The sequence below is a fragment of the Chelonoidis abingdonii genome, chromosome 1 (assembly GCF_003597395.2).
Source record: "Chelonoidis abingdonii isolate Lonesome George chromosome 1, CheloAbing_2.0, whole genome shotgun sequence".
NCBI classification, from domain to species: domain Eukaryota; kingdom Metazoa; phylum Chordata; order Testudines; family Testudinidae; genus Chelonoidis; species Chelonoidis abingdonii.
In genome coordinates, this window is record NC_133769.1 from 178939963 (window position 1) to 178959282 (window position 19320).

Sequence of the window (19320 nt, forward strand, 5' to 3'; positions counted from 1 at the left end):
CCATTGTGATCATCTAGTTTAACCTCCTGCATAACCTGCCACAGGACTTGTTTTAATTCTTGTTGCAACTCCAATAGATGTGGTTGAATTAAAGCATATCTTCTAGAAAAACATCCAGTCTTGATTTAAAGATTTCCAGTGATTCTTCAATTCTCTTTTTTTAGTCTACTTTGAAAAGTATCCTGAAATGGAAGAACTGTCGTTTCCTTTGGGAGATTATTCTGCGGTCTAATAGTTCTCACTTGTTGGCAAATATCTCTTGATATCCAGTCTGAAATCTCCTTCTCTTAATTTCATGCCATTACTCGTAGTGACATCTCCTGGCACAACCCAAGGCAGTTCTTCTCCCTCCTTAGTACCTGCACTCTTCAGATGTGTGTACATGTGTCCTCTCTTAATCTGGCCAAACTGTGTATCTATTTAATTCTTTAAACTCCTCACAAGGTAGTCCCGTTCATAGGGCACACTCCTCCAACCCAAAGCTCATGATTCTTCCTAGCCTTCCTTCGGACCAGGCTTCTTAATAATTAGAACTACTTGTAACATGTTGAATACTTTTCACCTCAGGGTATAAACCGTGCGTGCTAGATGATATTAGAGCTGCCCCTTCATACAGTGAAACACCCTTGCTAGACCAGTGCCCCAATTCTCATTAACCTAAAGGATCTGTTGTTAGCCCACTTGGAGAAATTCTCTGAGTCCTTTGAGGGCAAAGGTCTGTTTGGAAACTGAAAGGTGCTAAATCAACAATCCTGGAGACTGGCGACTACTAAGATTCCGAGCAGTACCAACTTCTTATTCCACAATATGTCTTTTTTTCACTGCACTCACGGGGGATCATCACTGAAAGAGAGGAGTGTTCACTTTCCCATAGCCTTTTCCATCCCCTTGCTGAGCAGGGTAACAAAGATCTAATTAGCACTTAACTGCAGGTGTGGTTTTTGGGATGTGGACCCCTATTGGCTAGGCCTCAGACTGGGACGAAAACATTCATTTCACCCAGGTCATTGTACAGCCATCAGATAGTAATGGGTTCATCCTTCTTCCTAGCTGGGCCACAGTTGAGTCAGTGACCTTGATATGAAAAGCTTCCTACTTGTGTGCGCAGAGGCACCCAGTCACCTTGCAATTCAGATGGCTTATCCCATAGGGTTAAATTCTTTGCCATCATCCCCCACATAGTATTTAGAGTGGCTTCTCCCACAGCATGGTTACAGGGCGGGTGCAAGGATGGTTCGCGCCCTAGGAGAAACTTCCACCTTGGGCCCCTCCCTCCCCGAGCCCTGTGGCATCTCTCTGCCCTAAGGTGCCCTCCACCCCGTGGTAGCTCCCCCCAGCCCTGAGGCGCTCGCCCCGGGGAGCCATGCAGCAGCACATCACCCCAGCTCACCTCTGCTCCGCCTTGTCCCCGCGCACGCTGTCGCCGCTCCACTTCTCCCACCTCTCAGGCTTGCGGCGCCAATCAGCTGTTTGGTGCCGCAAGTCTGGGAGGTGGGAGAAGCAGGGCGGGGCGGCGTGCTCAGGGGAGGAGGTGGAGCAGAGGTGAGCTGGGGCAGGAGCAGTTCCCCTGTGTGCTGTGCCCCCCCCTTACTTGCTGCAGGCGGCCCTCACCTCGCTCCAGGTCCCTCCGCCTAAATGCCAACGATGATTGGGGTGGCCGAAGATCCAGTTGCCTCTGAAGGACACGAAATGCCACCCCCCAAATGCTAGCGCCCTAGGCGACCGCCTAGGTTGCCTAATGGGTTGCATCGGCCCTGCATGGTTACACAGAGATCCAATACAGTATTTCTGGTCCATAGAAGTGATTTGATGGTGATGGTTATAATGTGCTTCTGTAAAATAAGAAGAGAGAGATAAGAATCGAGCTTGGCTTCATTCTGCTGGCTGCCTCCAGAGAAACCCCAGCGAAGGGTGAAAGCTGTTGAGAGTCAGAAACAAAAGGGAATTTAAGAAGCTTCTTGGTGTAATCTTCAACTCTGGATTACATCTGTGAATGAGCTCATTACACAGCAATGTTTTATCACTTGTTTTGGAAGGAGCAAAGATAAACCAAGAACTGTTGAAATGTGAGCTGCGTATTTGTTGTTAAACTTGTGATTAAAATAAAACTCTGCCCTCTGCTAACCCAGAGATCTGACTTCTCCCTTTCCTTCTCTTTCTGCATCACTCACTCACTCAATGAAATATATTTGTCTTAATCAAGGAAGTGAATGAAGAGCAATACAGCAGAAACTCCGTGGCAAGAAATCCCTGTATTTTCTACTCTTTATTAGTGGGTAGAAATATGTTTAGTCGTCATCGTTTTTTCCCCTCATCAATTTGTAATTGGAAATGTAAACCACAGATAAGTACAGAGGGTTCTTTCCAGTAATAACTATTATGAAATTTGGGATGGTGCTGGTTAGAGAAATCTCTGTAGAAAGAATAAAGGCAGCGGGGGAGGTTGAGAGGAGTTTATTACTTGGAGAAGGGCAGATTATGGTCTCTTCAGTGCAGTAGTGGATGGCTTAGTGCCAGGGCAGTTATGAGTAATACTTTTGAATAGAGAGAATTTGCAGATTGCATCAGTTTTTCCTTGCATGGTTTATGGCACTGCCTGATTTCAAGGAGAAAAGGCACACTACAATGATTGCTGCCTGGCTGTTGAGGAAGAGAGTATGTGACAGAATTCCTTGTTTGTGCTTCTGATTCTGAGCCACAGTTATCTTGGGCAAGTTACTTAACTTCTCTGTCCCCCACTTTTCCCATCTATAAAATAGGAATAATAGTTGTCTACATGAAACTAAATTTGATTTTTGTATAGTGCTTTGAGAACACAGTCTAAAATGCAGTATAGAAGGCCAGAAGTTAAGGTTGCCACCTTCCGTTAGAAATCCTTTTTCCCATTACTTCTAACTTTCTGAAACATTTATTTTCTGCGCTTTACTTGGTCTTGATCCAGCAATCTAGAAAGATCGATTGCTATCAATTCAGCTGTTTTTATTTTAAATTCTCTGTTTTCCTTTTATTTTTCAAGATTCATGCAATCTTTAAACTCAGAGATTTTGTGCAAGTATAACTCAATCAACTAAGCCAGTTTTGTTCAAGCCGCTTCTTGTGTAGATGTCTTTGAGCTCTAAGGAATAAACCAAACTTGATGTAGTTTGAACCGTTAGCTTTTTTCAGTGAATCCTCAGAAGAAATTGCCGTAGCTTTTTTAAAAGTCTGAAGCTAAGTCACTTCAAACTGCTAGGCACAGAGATGTTCTCTACTTTTGGATTGAACTAAACTCTCTCTCCCAGTATTTTGGCCAGGAGAGTTAACCAGCAGTGGCATTCAGAAGGAATTAGCAACTTTTACTGTTGGTTGTTTTTTAAATTATGCTTAACCTCATTCCTCCCTAACCCCCCACTCCCAAAATCAAGGTGGTATACTGTTGGACTTGAGTAATCAGTCTTTCAAAAATGAAGAAATGAAGAGCTGTGGTTGAAAGATCTATTTTAACTTTGTCGTCGTGTTTATAGTGTTTTAATATAACAACTTTTTAACCTTTACAACCATAATATAGTAGAATAAAAGCAGGTATTTCTTATTACCTGATTACGTACCACAGTTTAGTGTCTGAGTTCGATCTTGGTTTGATTTTTAAGTTTCAACGAGATTTACAAAATGTCAACTTAATTTCAAAACTGGGAACCAGTTTTCCTCTAAGAATGCTTGTCTGAAAAGTTTATGTTCAAACTTTTTCATTGGATTTCTTAGCTTGAGTCAAAGCTAAATTGGCTTAGACCTTGATTTTTCCAAAGTTGAGGTCATTCAGCTTTAAATGTTCCAGACTTTAACCCTACCGAATAATATTTTCAAACTTGGCTTGATTTAGGTCTCAGTGAGATTTATAAAACAAGTCATGTGATGGTCTGTACTGTAACTGAACTTTCTGTTTGTAGTTTGTAATAGTGACTGTCCATATTTTAAACTATTAAGTACAGGCAACAGGGTTAAGATGCAGCTACGTGCGTGAGGTAAAACCAACCTGATTTTCACCAGTGTCCCAGAAGTCTTTACTGTTGCTCGTTTAACTTGGGTGCCCTGTGCTAAGAGGCATGCCTGAAAGCTGCATGCTGTTGCACTGATGCCAGTGCTTGCCAAGATGCTTTTCTTAGAGCCCTCAGAAAGAAAATGCCCAGCTAGCGGATTTTTTGCTATGTACGCTTTAGCTGACAGATCACAGCATTGTTTTTCTGTGGGAGTGATTCACTGATCATTCCTGCTCATCTCTTCCTATTAGCTCAAGGCAATAGCACTCTGAAAATAAAGATTACTTTCAGCTTCCTTTTTTTTTTTTTTAAAGGAATGGGGACTTGGTGGCTGCAGGGGACTTTTAGTGAGTTATGGAGCACTTCACAGCTAGGTCACTAGTACAAATCCTGCCCAGGTGGATAGCAACCAAAGCTTGTTACTTTCTGATGGTGTTTCAGTGGCCTGCATGACATAGAGTTGGTTATCTCAGTCCAATTCCTGGTTAAGTGCCCACATCACAAACAATCATAACCATGAGCATTGATTGTCCTCAGATACTTGCAACTTCTGCAGAGGGACAAAGAATTGGATGAGCCATGAGCTGATCTCTGAAGGTGGTCTCTTCAGGCCAGAGGTCAGGGACATTGGTGTGAAAAGTGGGATGGTGCCTCACTGGGAAAATGCTCCCCTCGAATGATGATGACATTCTTCCCTCCTCCTAACTTTCTTTGTGCTTCAGGGACAATTTTCCCCAGTGTAGAGATGATTTGCTGGAGTTGTGTACTCTGGAAGGGAACTAATGATTTCCCACTGGTTACTATGGTTTACCCAGGGGAAGTGTGATCATTAAATGATGGACATAGGGAAGCAGCTGCCCTATTTGTTGCATCAGTATTGCCCTAGAAACTTGGGCATGCTGGTGACAAGCAGGGAGATGCAACTGATGGTCTGAAAGCAGAAATTCTCTTTTATGAGGATGAAAACATTTGATCTGATAATGACCTAAGCACTTTGATTTCTGCTTTTAAGATCTTTTATGGTAAAGGATGCTCAGATTCTGCCCAGCTGAGAAGCTGCACTGGCAACTTGCTGGGGCCTTGATGGCTGCAATCAATGTCTGTAAAATGGAGTAGATCGCAAATGACTTCATCTTTTAATATAGAGATGTGACCTGCAGAAACTACAGGTCAGAATATGTGATATTCTGCGTTGATAACTCTCCCTTCTGCCTACACACACACACAGTATTGAGGCTACGCTTTTGAAACACTCAGCAAGGTAAAGTGACATTGACAAGGATCAGACAGTTCTTCTCTCACTCTGTCTGTCAGTGGTCTCTAGGGAAGTATGTATAGGAACCCAAGCTTGATTCTCTTCTCCCTACCAACAAAGTGGCAGGATCTGTGGGAATGCAGTGATTCTCTCCTGACCTGAAGTGAGAGTTCACTTACTGTTGCTGAATCACTGCAGTCACTAACTGTAAAATGGAGTGCATATAATACAGGATACAGTGATTATGGTGCCATTCAAATTCAGTCTATGCTGCAGCACATTAGACTCGGGGGAGCAGTGGTACTGCAAGCAAACATGGCGCAATCATGCACTGAGACGTTGATGTTTCTTTTATAAATCTAAATAAAATCAAATGAAGGGATGCTGTCCTGAACGTGATGGTTAACATTGACTTTGTAACAAGTGTGTTAGCATCTTTAATTTCTAGTCACACAGCTCACTGAATACTAACAAGAAAGAGCTTAATTTGCTTTATTTGAAGGATAAACATTATAACAGCACCTTTAATGGCAATGAGATTGCTGGCTATCCTTGGAAACAATTTGAATTTTCATAGGAAGATCTTGGACAGAGTCTGAGGAAGTGGTCGTGCTAATATTCCTTCCCCTTTCCTTGCGGGGGCGGGGGGCTCAACATGTTAACTTTTAAAATGTGTGTGTATTATTATAATGCATTTATAAGGCACCCATCACAATAGCATCTGAACTTCATAAAATTCTCGGTCTCTTAAATGTTCTATGTTACTCTTAAATATAAATATGTTCTAGCAGACTCTTCAAGTCTCAACCAATAGTTCATACAACTTCTAAGTCTTCTCTGTTGTTCATTTATCTCCATGTTTTCAGGGACATCTTACACTTTTATATAATGCCTTTCATGTGACGGTGGTTTTATAAACTTGCATGAGTAGACGTTGCTTCATCACTGCCAAAATGCAGCCATTTTGGGGTGGTAGTGGGGGGAATGGGAGATTTAACTGCACACAAGAATGTTGCACTACAGTTTAACAAAGTAAAGAAAATTATGCCCATTTGAGATCATAGGGCAAATTTAGGAAGCCACAAAGTAATTGCTTCCTCTTAATTGGAATTTTGGCTCTTGTGAAAAGTGCTCTGTAATCTCTGTGGACCACAAATAGTCAGCCCTCTGTGGTCTTCAATATCTCAACCGAAAGGTTACACTTCCAGAGCATTGGTTCAGTAGTAACATGAAGAACAAGTACAATCTACTCAGTCGCTAGTACAGCTTCCTACAGAAACCTGGATTTTCCTAGGAAGTTTCCCATCAGAAGCGTGACAGGACTCTGCAAGAGTTATGAGGATTATTGCAATTAAAGTAGGGCCTAGACCACAGAATGATGGAGACAACCATAGGCAGTGCTGTCTAGTTTCTCACCTCTGGTAGGTGAACCCTTATTTTAGTGGAGGACTCATATTATGGGATATTCAGATATCTGTCCTTCAGTCTTCTGCCTTCAAAAGAGGTACAGTTCTAACCATGTAAACATATGAGAAGTACCATCACTCTGTCATTAATTTTGCACCACGGATTTGGTACTGGTCAAAAGTGGGTTTCTTGATCCTAAAGGCTTTTCTGTGGTGCACATCACCATAGTAGCTGAGCATCTCACCACACCCCTGTGAGCGTATATCCATATCACCGTTGTACAGCTGGAGGAGTTCAGACACAGATGTTTTGACTTGCCGAGGCTCATAGAAGAAGTTGTATGTGATAAAGCCAGGACCCATATAAAAATCATACGGAATTGTGGCCATATAATAAAGGTTTCATGTTTTAAGAGGTGAGTTGGATTTGTTCAGCTCCTAATAGATATGTCCACATCACACACAACAGTGGCTCTGCAGTCAAAGCGGGGGCGTGTGTGTGTGTTCAAGCCTGAACAGGTGAAAGATGCTCACAGGGGCCTCCTCCAGGGCAAGTGGGAGGCACATTGGCAGAGGACAGTGTGGGGTAGACTCCTGCTGCCATACTGTGCCTGTTCTATGAATCAGTAGAGGACTTCAGAGCTGGTGATTGGTACTTTCCAGCAGCAAATCAGTGTCCTAAAGAATATGTGAGTGGCTCCATAAATCTTCACTCTGGGAGCAGAGGCAATATAATAGTCATCTGACATCAGAGTGCTTCACAAACTAATGTAGATTGTTTTAAGCACTGGTTAAAAGCTTTTGGGTAACACATAGAAGGAACCTTGAATGAATAATGGAATTAAACTGCTATCTTTTAGGTCCTGTGTTTAACGTCTCAATGCATTCGGACAACCCGACGGTTTACCAGGGCGAGCTGGCAGATCTGCTCTGCATTGTCACCATCGACAGAGCGGCACTTGAGCCAGGTACCCCACTGAACTGTATTTCATTTTTGTTTTTTTGGAAATAACTCAGTTACCTTCACTGTACTGTACAACACTGGCAATTGGGACACTATTCGAATAGGTCTAAAAATCAAGAACAAACACAAAGCCCCATATTACTAGTCAAAGAAATGGAGGATATAGAAGATACAGGCCAAAAAGTTACGTGTTGTGTATATATAAAACAAACTAGTAGGTTCTTATTTCATATCCTAATGAAGAGGGGTCCTCATCACAAATCTCCATTACTGTTCACACTAACAGTCCCCATCACTGGCAGTCTCAGCAAAGAACCAAAGATTGAATGCGCCGTGGGTCAGTCACCCTTAGTTAGGAATGAGATTGAGTGTGGGAAAAAGCTGTGTATCTTCTGTGGGTAGCCATTAAATCTCCACGTGTCAGCTTAGCACTGTTTCCCAACACTAAACTTACTTTATATCTTGTTTTTTACCATTTTAAAATTTAGCCAAGATGCTAACAATCCTTTCTCATTGCTGATCTCGTTAGTAATGAGCCTGCTTCTAGATTCAAGAGCTTTTGTATGAAATATCAAGAAGAAATGTTGCACTCTGTTCATTGCTAACATGGCAGGTTGCACACTGAATGCAAACCTTAAAAGGCTGTGAGATTCAGAGAAGCACCAAAAGTTCAGATGTCTGCTTGACACTAGCATGGCTGATCCTGATTTGGGGTAAAAATACCGTGAAATAGCTTTAAATGATATATTTGTGCTTTGAGAGCTCAAAAAGCTCAAAAACAAACAAAAAACTTAGGCTTGATGAGAGTTTTGGATGAAGGTTTAGCTTGGTTTATATTCTCTTCAATTTGTCCCTATTTGTTATGTAAATTAATACATGTGACACTTACGACCTCTGGAAGCATGATGCTTCTCCAAAAAAGAATAAATAAATCGCTTTTTAGTACAGAAGGTTAGAACATGACATAGCAAGAGTTACTCAAGACTCACCACCATATAAAGTTCCAGGCTAGCCAGGTATATATGAATATAGAGGCAAATGCAGTGCAGTAGTAGTCTGCTAAGTTACTGCTCTGTGCTGCCTGTGAAAATGAGTGAAGACTGTAGTGGCAATGGTGGAAACCTGGTTTGAGTGTCTTATTTGAATTGGTTGGTGGGGAGAAAGTTGAGTAAACTTCAGTGTCAACAAGATTGATAACCCTGGAGAATGGGCGTGGTCTGCAGCAATATAATTGTGTTCTTTTTGTGCCCCAATCTGCCCTTAGTGTGCTTTACAGAAGACCCCTTTAGGAATCAGCAGACAGTTTAGTCTCCATGGCTCATTTTCATGATGCCTCTGAGATTTCCAACACGGAGGCCATTCGGTGTATATTGTAGTGAGGTTTATTATATGACTGATCTGGGGGTATGTGGCAAATGAGAGATTGGAAGTATCCGGACAAAGGGTGGAAGGATGATAGAGAACAGAGTTTTACACTGGAAAGGTGACCTCTCCAGGGAACTGCCAGTCCCTATGGCCAAGGTGTGAATGGTGCAGTCTCACTGGAGTTGAGATGATTATTGAAAGCATTGATAGTGCTGAGAATTAGAAATGTCCCTGTCATCTGGAGCAGTCAGTGAAGAGTTTCCATTATCATAGCACTGAAGATCGTTGTAATCGATTCTGCTTCTGGGAATTGTCTCATTGTGCTTGGCAGATCTGTTTCTGCAGATTCTTAGGTCTGTAGCAGCTGGGAAACTGACCTGTATTCAGGTTGTACAGTGGATGTGCACAGCAGGGAATGACTAAGTGTGGAATTGTGACAGGTGTCCAGTGGTCTGTGCAAACATTGTTTAACAAGATTTGGGGTTCAGACCAGTCCCATTTGTGTCCTCCTGGAGAAGCCACATCTGGGCCCTTCAGGCATGCTTGGCACCTCACCAGCCCTCTGCTGGACCTGTGGATGGGAGTCTGATATCTTTTTGACCTGTTGGTGGCCTGGACTATATTTAGTGAGACAACTCTCCATATTGCAAAATTTAATTCACAGTTGGAATTAATAACCCAGTCTTAGCAGAGATGTCAAGGAAATGAACAGACCATGGAAACTCCTCTCGAATTGGAACTGACCCACAATGCTGGGGAAAGCTTGCACCAATTGAATACATATAGAAGAGTTGATGTACTTTCTGGGTTGACTGAGGCTGGTAGGATTTCTGAGTCTTTTGAGATAACTGGAACAATGTATTACAGGTCTCCCTCTGCCCCCCAGGGTGTGGGAAGTTAAGTGAAAGCAGAGCAGACATCACTGCTCTTCCAACTGTCAGCTTAACTTGCACACAGAGAAAGCACCACTCCTGGCCCAACCTGTATCTTCTGGAAATCATAGAAGTCAAGTCTCCATATTAAATACTTGCTGTTTTGGTCTCTGGCATTCCAGAATTGTTCATTTTAGGTTATCTCATGAACACAGAAGAGCCAGTGGATTTGAGAGGAGCTTTTTTTTTCTTTTTTTTCTTTTTTTTTTTCTTTTTACAGGTGGCAGACATGTTGTTGCGGCGTTACGCCTAGATTTATGCTGAACTATTTTTATCTGAGCTTTATAGCTCTCCTTCACAAATGTGCAATTCTAATAGATGTTTATATTTCATGGAGTAAGGAAGGGAAACATCTGGGGTGATCTATTTACACACTCAATTTTCATAGCCATCTATGCAAAGTACTTATAGGAAGATTTTGAAATATTTGCTGTGCTTTAGAGAAGACAGTGTCCTTCTCTTTATCTGTCAGCCTATCTTCCTTTTGTTACACCCAGGATCAATGAGTACTTATAATGCTACTGGTTCTAGGTCAGACTTAGGTGGGGCAATGTAACTTGTCTTAGCTAGCTGAACATTTATCCTTCATTGAAGGCACTTTTGGATGTGTCCCTCAGTGCTCTGCTCTGGCTGCAACCCTATTCAAAGAAGTGCTGCTGCTGCTGCTTTGAGCCCCCTCCTGGAGTGTGCATTGTGGAGGGTTGGGACACACTGGAACATCTGTCCCTTACAGATTCTTCATCTGGGAGAGCCAGTTTATTAGTTTAACAGCTGTAATTGGTGCACTGAATTTGAATGGGGAAAAATATATTTTACTTCTTTGAGTAAGGTAGTGCCTCTGGTGCCTCTAGGGCAGAGTCTCTTCTATTAGTTCTGTAAAAATTCTTATTCTAACAGATAACGTCTCCCAAATGACCTCTTCATAGGCCTGTATTCTCAGGTACTTGAGAGTATTACGGTGCCTTTCTTTGAAAAAGTAGTTTTATGTGCTCCAGACAGACCCAGTGAGTGCCCTGGCAAATTAACAAAGCCAGCTTCTTTACCTATCTTGAAGTGGTACTCTCAGCTCTCTAGGAAGCCCTCTTCAACCTCATATAAATTTAGTAAACAAAAAGGGGTTTCAAAATTGTGATTCAGCACAATTGCAAGAGGCTAAAAGAGCTCTGTTCTGTCGAGTGGAAGTGTGTAATGTGCAGTGGCTGGGGTGGGAATAGGATTCACTGCCCTGAGGACTGAGTGGCCAGGAAAGTAGCTAAAACCCAGACAGCTTAGTCCTGTGTGTCAAATTGAAATATGCATAACGATGTGCCTGACATGTTGATGATTCTAGCCAGCCTGGAGGGAGAAAGCAGGACACCACCACATTAGTCTGTCTGTAGAGAGGACTTGAGAGTTTCATGACCCAAAGGGATCATCAGCCTCCTGGATTTGTCACTGGGATATTATATTTCTCCTTCATAATATCCCAGGGTGCATTTAGCCTCTCTTTTCCTGGTGCCTGATATCGACTAACATAAGACTGTATGGTAGGGGCAGGGAAGAAAGGCAGTGAATTTGTGGTGACAGTGATCTGTTCCAGTGATCCAAAAATTAAGACTTTTTTTTGTTCCCTGGTTAAAATTTATTCTTAGTATGAACAACTGACGTGGGGATGGAGGAAAGATTTTCTTGCTTTTGGGGATGCCAGTGTATAACCAAATATTTAAATATGCTGTTTAATTGATCAGATCCTGGGAGCAGCTGGACATATTTGCTACTAATCTTTAGAGAACACCAATTCATGTCCTGCTGTTGCTAAATTTCCCATTATTTTGTAATGTGAAAAATCACACAAAACTCAGGAATAAAGCAAATGATTTTGGCACACAGCCGCTTCAAGGGATATAGTAACGAGGAAATCTTTCAGGCAGACAAACTCTCCCTGTGATTCTCTTGAGTGTGTTGGTACTGAGTCACTAATTGTGCACTGTGTATACTGATTAATAAGATATGTTGGCATAATACTATTATGCCACGGTGTAACTACAAAAAGCTAGATCTGACATTCTCAAAATGATAGCAAGATCTTGTAACTTTCAACTCATTATCTCTGTATGAAGAAAAAAGAGAACCTCAAATTAACAGTATAGTTTTAAACAGAAAACAATTCTTCAAAGGTATGAATTTGCCTGAGATGTTAAAAAGACTTATTTGTTAAAATTTTATTCTGCAAGTATAATCGTGTGTGACTGGGGACTTGGAGGAGGCAATGGGTCAAAGCTGTGTTATCTTTGATGTCATGTATCCTGGAGAATGTCCAAGTGTTCTTACTATAACTGGATCGAGCTTGTCTGATGTACAGTATGCGGAAGTAAGAGGAATTTATGAGTAATGTATTTCTTCAGAGATTGGGTGTAGTCAGGATGTGTGGACCTCTTACCTCGGGTCACAGTTTCAAACTCAATCCAGCTTGGTGGAGACAAAAAAGCTAATGGCTGTCTTAATGATCTTTGGAATGAGTGGATGGTTCTCAGTCTGGCTTCTTATGGACTGGTGCCCGCTACCACATTCAGCACTAACAGGCCCCTTTTTTCGCAGTCTCCACAGAAGTCGAGAACTGACTGGACTATGGAGATGGAACTCTTCTCCTAGAAGTGGTCGGTTCAGGTACAGAATGAGGGACACTGGTGGTGGTGAAGGGAGCAGGCAAGACAGAGGATGAAATCCTGGCCCTATTGAAACAAAGGAGATTTTTTCCCCCTTGACTTCAGGTGGGCCAGGATGTCACCCTGAGTAACTAAAAGTAGCCTCTGCAGTTACAGAAAGTACAGGTGATCTCCATGGACTATCTGTCAACAAATGTGCTTCAGGCATTAACTGATCCCCAGGTGGAACTGGGTAATGTTTCCCTTCTCCAGAACTGCAGAATACACCAGGTACTTTTATGGGGGTTCTGTGGCATCTTCTGATATTGGCCATTGTTGCAGAACTTACTGGGTGAATGGACTATTTGGGAATGCCAGTGTCTCTTGCTATATAGTGTGCCCCTATCTGCTGTCTTTCCGTCTTTTCATTACAGAAGACATTGTACATGAAAATAGGACATTTTATTCCATAGCGTTTATCTGCTCCTGCTTCATATTTCAATCCTGCTTATGGGTACTTCCAGGTCAATTAATCATTTTACAAACAGAATTATCCCCTCCAATATGGGAATAAGTAACAGGATTTGAAATGCAATACGTAGCTATTAAAGAGACAAGGTAGGTGAGATAATATCTTTTATTTTACACAGAGCTTTTCTTCAGGTCCTTCCTGAAACATGAAGAAGTGCTCTGTGTAAGCTCGATCACTTGTCTCTCTCACCAGCAGAATTTGGTCCAATAAAAGATATTACCTCACCGACCTTGTCTTTCTAATCTCCTGGAACCATCATGGCTACAACTCCATGTGCATACATAGATGTGACACCTGCTAACTATAGATACCCCTTGCAAGTGTAGGATAGGGCTAGGTATTGAGATTGAAGCTCAAATCAGGAATGGTGGTGCTGATATCCTGCAAAATGTTAGTGATGTTTTGGTTGGACCTTACTCAGAAATGGAAAACATGGACCCTTTCCAGTTTTAGATCTGATGTGGATCCAAAATTGTACAGACTGGCTTGGATATGGGAATTCAACAAATTCATATTCAGTATCTCCTTTTTCCACCACTGATCTGTATCCAAAATTCATAAGGACGTGGGCTTCAATTTTGGCCCATCTCTGTGCTTAATGTGTAGGGGAATAAGAGATGCGGATAATGTATAGAAGCAGCAGAATTATGTCTAAGGCTGCATCCTCATTACACATAAAGCCATGCTACCTACTACTCCATCTGAGGCACTTGTGCGGTAAGAATTGCTCAACACAGATTTCCTTTGACAGGGTGGCCTACTGATTATTTAGTTAAGAACAGTATTATCTGTCTGCTGTGTATTATCTAGAGCCCATTGACTACAATGTGGCCAGGCTGGCAGACCTCAGGATAAAGTCCCTGATCAAGGAAATAGTGTTAAGGCCCTCCTGCTTATCTTCCTGACATTGTGGATAGGTCAGGTAGAGAATGGTCCATCCCACCCCTATCATCCTGACACACAGATTATGAGAATATCTCCTTATTGCTGTTAGATGGGATCCATCTTTAGCAGGAGCTTTAGACAAGTTTGTGTTAAGTCATAGTTTTTTACGCTCTCTTTTTTAGTAGCTTTCTGTATATTACTTCTATGTAATAGCATCCATGCTGGTTTTCTAACCTGCTGTGCACTGCACTGGGGCTTTAACATAGAGGATGTTGCAGTGATTAAACTGCATCCTCAGCTGCCAGCCTAATAGGGTTAAAAGTGCAGATCTGCTAAATGGATCAATATGATCTTGTATGAGCACGGAAAGGGACGGTGGTACTGATGGACTCTGACTGCCTGTCAACCAGTCATAGAGGAGGCAGTCACTACCAAGACACTTGGTAGATTATCTCCTTGCAAGTGCCATGTGTGCAGGGCATAGTCCCTTCTGACGCATAACTAAAGTAAGACTTTGGCAGAACGGTGGGCTGTTTCATTGGCAGGATGTGAAGGCAAATATTTAGTGATGTCATTGTGTGTGTTTTATGAGCAATTCTAGCATGCTCATCACTGTAGTATCTGGAGGTCTGCCTTTTTACTAACTACAGCTGGGAGCTTTGTCTTTTTAGAGGAGAGACTTCTTTGCAAGCACGAGGGACTAGACGAGCTCAAGGACATTGTTTGGAAACTATTACCCACTAGCAAACTTCCAGCATTCTGCTCTTCAGCCCTTGTGCTTTAGCTTAACCATGTGGGAGTTACAAATGTCTTATCCAGCTTCTAGGCTTGCTTAGCAAAGACTCACCTATGAAATTAAATTTGAGATTTCAGCCTAAAATAGCAGGAAAAAGACAAAAATAGATCTGCTGCTGCCCCCAGTAAGTAACCCTGTCCCTCACCCAGCTATCCATAGCCTTCCTACCATTGTACCCCAGTCCAACTTCATGGCACACTTACTCTCCCCACAAGTACCTGCACGATTTACCCACTCTCCCCTAGTTGCTAAACCTGTGTTTTGACAATACCTTAATCCCATTCCTCTTCAGCTGCTAAACACTCATGTGCTGCCCTCTACTAGAGCACCCCACTGTGACTCTTCCATCTGTTCTGTTCCCCTGCAGTAACCGTTTACTACCCTTCCTATGGTCCCACTGACAGCCCTTCCCAGGACCTAAAAATCCCTTGCTACCATCCCTGAAAAAAAGCTCCAACCACCCCACTAAGTGTCCTAGCCCTGACTCTTCCCTTTCTGCTCCCTCTGTTTTACAAGTGCCCACGACTCCCATAACCTCCCTGTCATAATTAGATAGAATTCCAAGGATTGATGCCAAATATTGATCCCAGCCTACTTAGAGTTTCCTGCAATCATCGTCTTCCTTGTGAGTCTGGTCAATTCAGAAATGAGGTTAACTGCCTCAGAGTTCATATGTTCATGATACCACCTGCACTGTAGTCCTTATGTGATTTACCCTGTTTGTGCTGGAAAGCTGAGTCGTCAAAGAGCAGAATGTACCAGGAAAAAAAAACTATGCTGTATTTTGAGTCATTTGGGTATAGTGCTCCTTTATGTTCAGAGACACCAGACTGCGCCTGTTTGCTGACTAAGTGACACTGTAAATATCCTTCAGAGCTTGCTGTCCTTGCCAAATTCTGTTTCTTTAAATTCAGATGATATGTCCTTCGATGTCTCCTGGTTTGCTGTGCATTCCTTTGCACTGGACAGAGCCCCTGTCTTGCTGGCTTCCTTGGATCGGAAAGGGATCGTGACCCAGCCCAGGAGGAACTGGAGCAGCGATGTCAGCCTGGAGAGGATCAGCCCCATGGAGTTCCGGCTGCGGGTGCATGGCTCGGAGGACCAGGATTTCGGCAACCATTACTGCTCAGTAACCCCTTGGGTACGATCAGCCACAGGTGTCTGGCAGCGGGAACCGGAGATTAAGTCCAAGCCCATATTCATATCTGTGAAAGTGGATGGTAAGGATTTTAGAGACTTTCCTTGTTGAGACTGGGGAATATACTTGCCACATCCTTGTTGGAGCCCTCAGGTACCAGCTATTCCCCATTCTACCCCCACCTCCGCACATTGGAGGCCCCTGCGTTGTAGCTTCCTCCTTTCTGCAGAAGGGGACTGTGCAGGATACTTCATAGCCTGTCTGTATTCTGCCAGTGGGGACGCTGGGGCTCAGGAATCAACAGTGATGATGCTTTGCTCCATATTGATGATAAAAACACACGTAATGCTATTGGCCTCATGTGTACTAACATAGAACTAGAAAAGCTTTTTAAGTACTCTGCAATTGCCTCTAAATATGAAAAGTGCTAGTTCTATCCGCAGTTAAACTTTGCATTTGCCATTACATGTTAAACTTTTAATTCCTGATCATACAATGTGCCCAGCAGTGTATCGTGCTTACAAAAGCAAAGCTTTCCCCTTTCCCAATCCATTGAGTGACCTGATACTTTGCACGTCTGTTGCATCTTTTAATCAAGACTCTCAACATGATTTACATTGTAAACTAACCCTGATGCTGACCACACAAGGGAAATATTAAGCCATATCTATGTTACAGACTTTGGTAAATGCAAGTTCTGTCAGTGTAAAGCCACCGCAGTTAGTACATCACTTGTGCAAACATGACTGCGTGTGTTGGTGCTGCATGTACACACTAGGAGAGCTTGTGTCAATGTAAAATTCAATGCACCATGGGTAGGTATCCCAGTGCACCATGCGCTGCCCTCTGGTGCAATACCCTTTGGGAAATTTTTGCAACACACACACTAATCACGGGGAAGGGGGAGCAAGGGGTCAGGTTCCCCTCAGGCGACTTTGTCATCCCATAATGCCATTTCTATCCTGTAACGTTTTTGTGCCTTTTTTAAAAAACCCTACAAACCCACACTTGTCAGTGTCCACCATCTCTGACAGAAGCATGGAGCCTGCACAGATGTGTACTATTGTCCTGAACATTACAAACCCGGAGAACAGCGTTCCAGTATTTGCAGAGCTGCAGGAAGTACCACAACAACAGGGGATGTGATGATTTCTTCAAGGACAGATTACTAGGGAACACAGCAAAAAAAAAAATAAAAAAAAAATTCAAGGTTGTTGGTGGCATTCAGAGAGCAGCTGCAGCCAGTGGAGTGCTGCTTCTGGGCCTGAAAGCTGAGCACTGACTAGTGGGATCACATCGTAACGAAGGTTTGGAATGATGAGTGGTGGCTGCAGAACTTTCAGGTGGGAAAGGCTACATTCCAAGCTTGCACCTGCAGTCCAATGCAGGGGCATCAGAATCAGAGCTGTATTGATGGTTGAGAAGTGAGTGATGATAGCACTGTGGAAACTTGCAATGCCAAGTTGTTGCTAGTTAGTGGGAAATAATTTGGGAATTGGAAAATCCACAGTGAGGGGCTGCTTTCATGCAAGTGTGTAGGACCATTAACTGTGTCCTGGTACACAGGACTGTGACTCTGGGCAATATGCAGAACAACATGGATGGATTTTCAGCTGTGGGTTTCGAGAGCTATGGTATGCATATCCCTATTTTGGCCCCAGCCCTTCTTGGCTACTTTTGTATGGTTATGCAAGCGTTGGTGGATCACCAGAGATGCTTCACTGCGATCAATTTGGGCTGGTCTGGGAACATACATGGTGCTTCCATCTTTAAGAACACAGGGTTGTTCAGAAATCTGCAGCAGGGACACTTTTTCCAGATAGGTGGATTACTATTTGGCAATGCTGAAATGCCAGTAGTGATCTTGGGGGACACCGCCTACCCTTTGCTCCCCTGGCTTATGAAGCCGTACACTGTCCACTTTGACAGCCCCAAGGAAAGATTCAATTACTGGCTCAGCAGGTGCAGAATGACAGCTGAATGTGCTTTTGGCAGATGGAAGGGATGTCGGTGGTGTTTACTCACTAGATTAGAGCTCTGTGAGAAAAACATCTCAATTGTTATAGCTTCCTCTGTGCTCCACATAATATCTACGAGGCAAAGAAGGAAAAGTTGCTGCTGGAATGTAGGATGGAGGTGGAGCAGCTGTTGGCTGACTTTGAACAGCCAGACACAAGCACCGTTAGAAGAGCTCAGTGTGGAGCTGTGTAGCTGAGGGATGCTTTGAAAGAGCATTTTAACCATCAGCCATAGCAGTGTGGTGTAGTAGCTGTGCTCTTCCTGGCCCTGACCTTCTGGCGGCTGTCAAGAATTGTGTAGTGCTTGGTGGACATTTATGTTCATCCTTTAACAAACTAGTGAATTGTGTGATGCTAACTGTGCATGTATAATTATTACACTGGGTTTTTCACTTAATCTATGAATTCTGTGGCTCTGATCTCTTGTGAGTAATCTAGTGGCACTCAAAGCACAGACATACCGCAGAATGTGATGAAGTAGTAAAGATAAATTTATGTCCAAAAAATAAAAGTGTATTGCATACCCAAACCAGTGCCAAACATTGATGTGCAAAGAAAAACCAAGATAGTGCAAAATTGTAATTGTAAATTAATAGAACAGAACTTTAAAATTAGAATGGTGGAAAACATTCACGTCCATGCCAGTCCATTTCTGCCAAACATGCACCAGCGCTGGCTCTCACAGGTCAGTGTATGTGAAGCTATGGTTTTCCTTACTGTCCCTTGGTGTGGGAGGATAGGGATGTGGCCCCTGATGCAAAATGGAATGTAGGGAGCTGCTGAAGTTGAAGTCTCCATTGACAGTAAGGGGAGGTGAGTCTGCGACTGTTGGAGCTGTAGATCAACAAGAGTCTGCAACATTTGTGTTTGCTGCCTGAGAAACTGCATTATGTCCTGGTGCATCTTCCTCTCCTTTTCCTGCTGGTACTCCTGTGTCTTTCTCCTCCCCGTTCATTCCTTCTTCGGGCTGTCTGCTGTGCTCACCCTCCTGGCACTCTGTTCACTGTCTGATGCACTACTGACTTTCATTATCTTGGTGAACATGTCCTCCTTAGTCCTCTTCTTTCTCTTCCTCATCCGGGGATGGGTGTAGAGGGGGCACCCTTCAAGGCCGCAGTGGCAGCAGGTACAGATAAAACAGACAGATGTATCATAGGCCTGGTCTACACTACGCGTTTAAATCGATTTAAAGAGCGTTAAATCGATTTAACGCTGTACCCGTCCACACTACAACGCCCTTTATGTCAATATAAAGGGCTCTTTAAATCGATTTCTGTACTCCACCTCGACGAGAGGAGTAGCGCTAAATTCGATATTAACAGTTCGGATTATGGTTAGTGTGGACGGAAATCGACATTATTGGCCTCCGGGCGGTATCCCACAGTGCAC

General features: G+C 43.0%; 1 protein-coding gene across 1 annotated transcript in view; it reads left to right on the plus strand.

Moving 5' to 3' along the window:
* PTGFRN (prostaglandin F2 receptor inhibitor) overlaps window positions 1–19320 on the plus strand; it is a 64169-nt gene that overhangs the window by 38162 nt on the left and 6687 nt on the right. Inside the window, exons 7-8 of the mRNA XM_075063582.1 lie at window positions 7538–7645; window positions 15690–15995. Coding sequence (XP_074919683.1) covers window positions 7538–7645; window positions 15690–15995 — 414 coding nt within the window. The remainder of the gene's footprint in view (window positions 1–7537; window positions 7646–15689; window positions 15996–19320) is intronic.